The following is a 2928-nucleotide window of genomic DNA, read 5'->3' as shown; positions in this document are numbered from 1 at the left end:
TATGTATATATGTATATATATATATATATATATATATATATATATATATATATATATATATATATATATATATATATATATATATATATTACTAGTAAATAGATAAATCTAAAATAATATAAAAAGATATTTAATAGTAGTAATAATAACAATAAATAAAAGATAAATACTAATATATATGTAGTAGTAATACAAATAATATATATTATTTATTTTTTAGGATAGGATATTTGCATATGGGTACATTTAAGAATGTTGCAGTTATGTTGCTGAATTGCCGAGTAGCAGAGAGCTAGATTTCTTGCTTTCATTCTGTTGCGTCATTCAGTACTCTGGGCGATACTAATGTGAATTTGAGTGGTGATCTAATCGTGTGGCTTTTGTTGCTAGGACACTATGTATGTGGTGGACCCGTTGTCTTGGTGCCCACACTTGGAGTCAGTGCGACCGGTTCCCGCAGGTGGCATCGATGTCTTCCTGCCGTGTGAAGAGTGTGGAGGTGATACAGAAAACTGGATCTGCCTCTTCTGCTACAAGGTAACAGTTAATGACGCTCAAAATCACAGCAAAAACAACACATAGATGTGCCAAACTCATTCATGTAACAGCCTTACTGAGTGCTGAATGAAGTTTAGAGTTGTGATTTATCACTGCCAACAGTGGTGCACATTGGGTCTCATTCACTAAGCGTGCATGTTGTTCAGGATGATCATGTTGTTGTTTTTTTCCACACGCTTCATTTCCTTTTCATTTTACAGCACTGCTTTGTTTACAGCAGTAGAGGGAATTTGCAATTTTAGCATAATTTCACAACGCTGAAGTCAGACTGCTCTGTTTGCCTTATATCTTGAAATTATGCAATTTAATAAAAAAAACAAAAAACAAATGCTCATGCTTCATGCATGTAGCATCTTTTTTTGGAATATGATTTAAAAGCACTGGTTGCCTCTCATTTCAAATGGCTACAGAAGGCCAGTTCAGCCTGTAATAGAGCATCTTGTTCATGTAGTCCTTCAATCTTTCTTGTCTCTTACTTAAAGAAAAATAAATGTGCAATCGGAATCGGCCCATTTGCTGGTAAAAAAAATCAGAATTTGCCATGAAAAATAAAGATCGGTGCATGCCTAGTTTTTGTAGATAGCCTATACTGGTTTCCTCAAACAGTCAAGAACGGGTGAGTCCACTGGTCCACTTAAACGGGTAAACACACAGTGTTAATGGGAGTGTATTTTGAATGACGATGTATATATATATGAGTGGAGTCCAACTGGACAGATTCTGATTGTATTGGTGGGCTGCTTTGACCAAAAAAAGCCATGGTTGATTTTTAGTTTTTTCACTAGTGTAACAAGGTGAAAAAAAAAATCTAAAACAAGTACAAAAATGATTCAGTTTTTGGGGCATTTGTTACAACCTGTGTGAACAAAGTCAGTAAGTTTTAATCCAACGCGATAACATGAACTATTTAAAAAAAAGAAAAAAAAGAAAATCTTCTCTGGGTCAAAATCACCGGAACACAACATGATGGTTAAGGACAAATTCATGTGAATATGCACATGTTGTGAATTAGATGGGAATTTTTTTTTTGTCAGAAGTTCTTCTGTGTGTATAAATATGAATAATCCACACAATTATTAGTGAATGAGACCCATTTTTTTTTTATAGATCACTTATGAATCTTATTGTGGTTGAAGCACTATTTTTATGTTTGGTGTCAGGTGCTCTGCGGGCGTTATGTGAAGCAGCACATGGTGACCCACGGGCAGGTGTCGGGTCACCCTATGGTGCTGAGCTTCGCTGACCTTTCTGTCTGGTGCTACGCTTGTGAGTCATACGTCCACAACAAGGTGGGTGCCGCCCAGATCAGGGGCCTGTAATCACTGAATGATGTATGACAACATGTTAATGTTGGTCTATAACATGATTTTTGTTCTTTATGAGATGAATTAAATTGTCACTGTTAGATTTAACATGCACTTTTTCAGTACACATGCACAAACAGCCGTGTCAGCCGTGTCACTGTCTGTCTCTGCACACACAGGTGCTCCATGAAGCCAAAAGTGCCGCTCACCTTGTGAAGTTTGGAGAGGAGATTCCTCCTTTCAGCTGAACCAGCAGAGAGAAGGAAGCCTTTGTTTGTGTGTTGTTTGCATGCATGTGAAGAGACCAAACTGAGCTGCAGTGGAAGCAAGTTTCTTCAGTTTATCTGTCTTCCTTCCTCACTTGTGTCGTAAACATACTTCATAGATTCTCATTGTGCCACTTGTGAGGTTGTTTGCTAAAATACTGACTTTTTTAAATGGAATTTGTTCGATCTTAAAGAAAATCTTAGTTTTTAAAAGGTGCCCTCTCTACAATTTGTAATAGTAGCTTTTTTTTTCCCCAAATGGTACTTTGATTTTATGAAGAGTTCGTGCAGAAAAACAGTAGCATGGTGCTAAAACCACAATTTTACAACCAACCAAATCAGTGTTTCAAATGTATTGCATTCTCAATGCACAACCAACAGCGTTTGCACCGCACTGTTAAGAAGCATTCCTGTTTTCATTGTATGACTCCAGGCCAAGGCGATCAAACTGTGGAAATTACAAAACCACCTTAACCTGAAAGCAATATTTTAAAATTAAATTAAATAAAAATATTTTTTTACTTACACAGCATGTAAGGACAGGATGTAACGAGTTATTTTATGTTCCTTTTCTTTTTTTTTATTTTACTTTTTGCACAAACACAATGTCTCAAACCTTTGGAAACCCTCACTTTGTAACTCTTGATACATGTTGCATTCTAAATAAAAGCTCTTTTGTTCCACATTGTTAAAAGCCACTGCTTTTTATGGCCACATTTGTGAAAATATCAAGGGGAGAATCTCAAACAGTATTTTATTTATATATATATACAGTATATATATATATATATATATATATA

The 2928-nt window shown here is 35.5% G+C and overlaps 1 protein-coding gene across 4 annotated transcripts in view; it reads left to right on the top strand.

Annotated features, from left to right (window-relative positions):
- Positions 1–2813, top strand: part of LOC107584872 (histone deacetylase 6-like) — a 13030-nt gene extending 10217 nt beyond the window's left edge. For 3 of the 4 annotated variants that reach the window (XM_016271634.1, XM_016271635.1, XM_016271636.1), the window contains exons 26-28: positions 391–537; positions 1719–1847; positions 2042–2813. In XM_016271634.1, coding sequence (XP_016127120.1) covers positions 391–537; positions 1719–1847; positions 2042–2110 — 345 coding nt within the window. In that variant the 3' untranslated portion in view covers positions 2111–2813. Of the gene's footprint in view, positions 1–390; positions 538–1718; positions 1848–2041 lie in introns of those variants that run through there. The other variant, XM_016271637.1, reaches the window with a different exon arrangement.
- Positions 2814–2928: the final 115 nt, after the last annotated feature.

The sequence above is a fragment of the Sinocyclocheilus grahami genome, unplaced genomic scaffold, assembly GCF_001515645.1.
Source record: "Sinocyclocheilus grahami isolate Dianchi unplaced genomic scaffold, SAMN03320097.WGS_v1.1 scaffold64.1, whole genome shotgun sequence".
Taxonomy (NCBI): domain Eukaryota; kingdom Metazoa; phylum Chordata; class Actinopteri; order Cypriniformes; family Cyprinidae; genus Sinocyclocheilus; species Sinocyclocheilus grahami.
The sequence above is the reverse complement of the archived record's forward strand: the minus strand, read 5'-3'. Positions and strand labels throughout refer to the sequence as shown.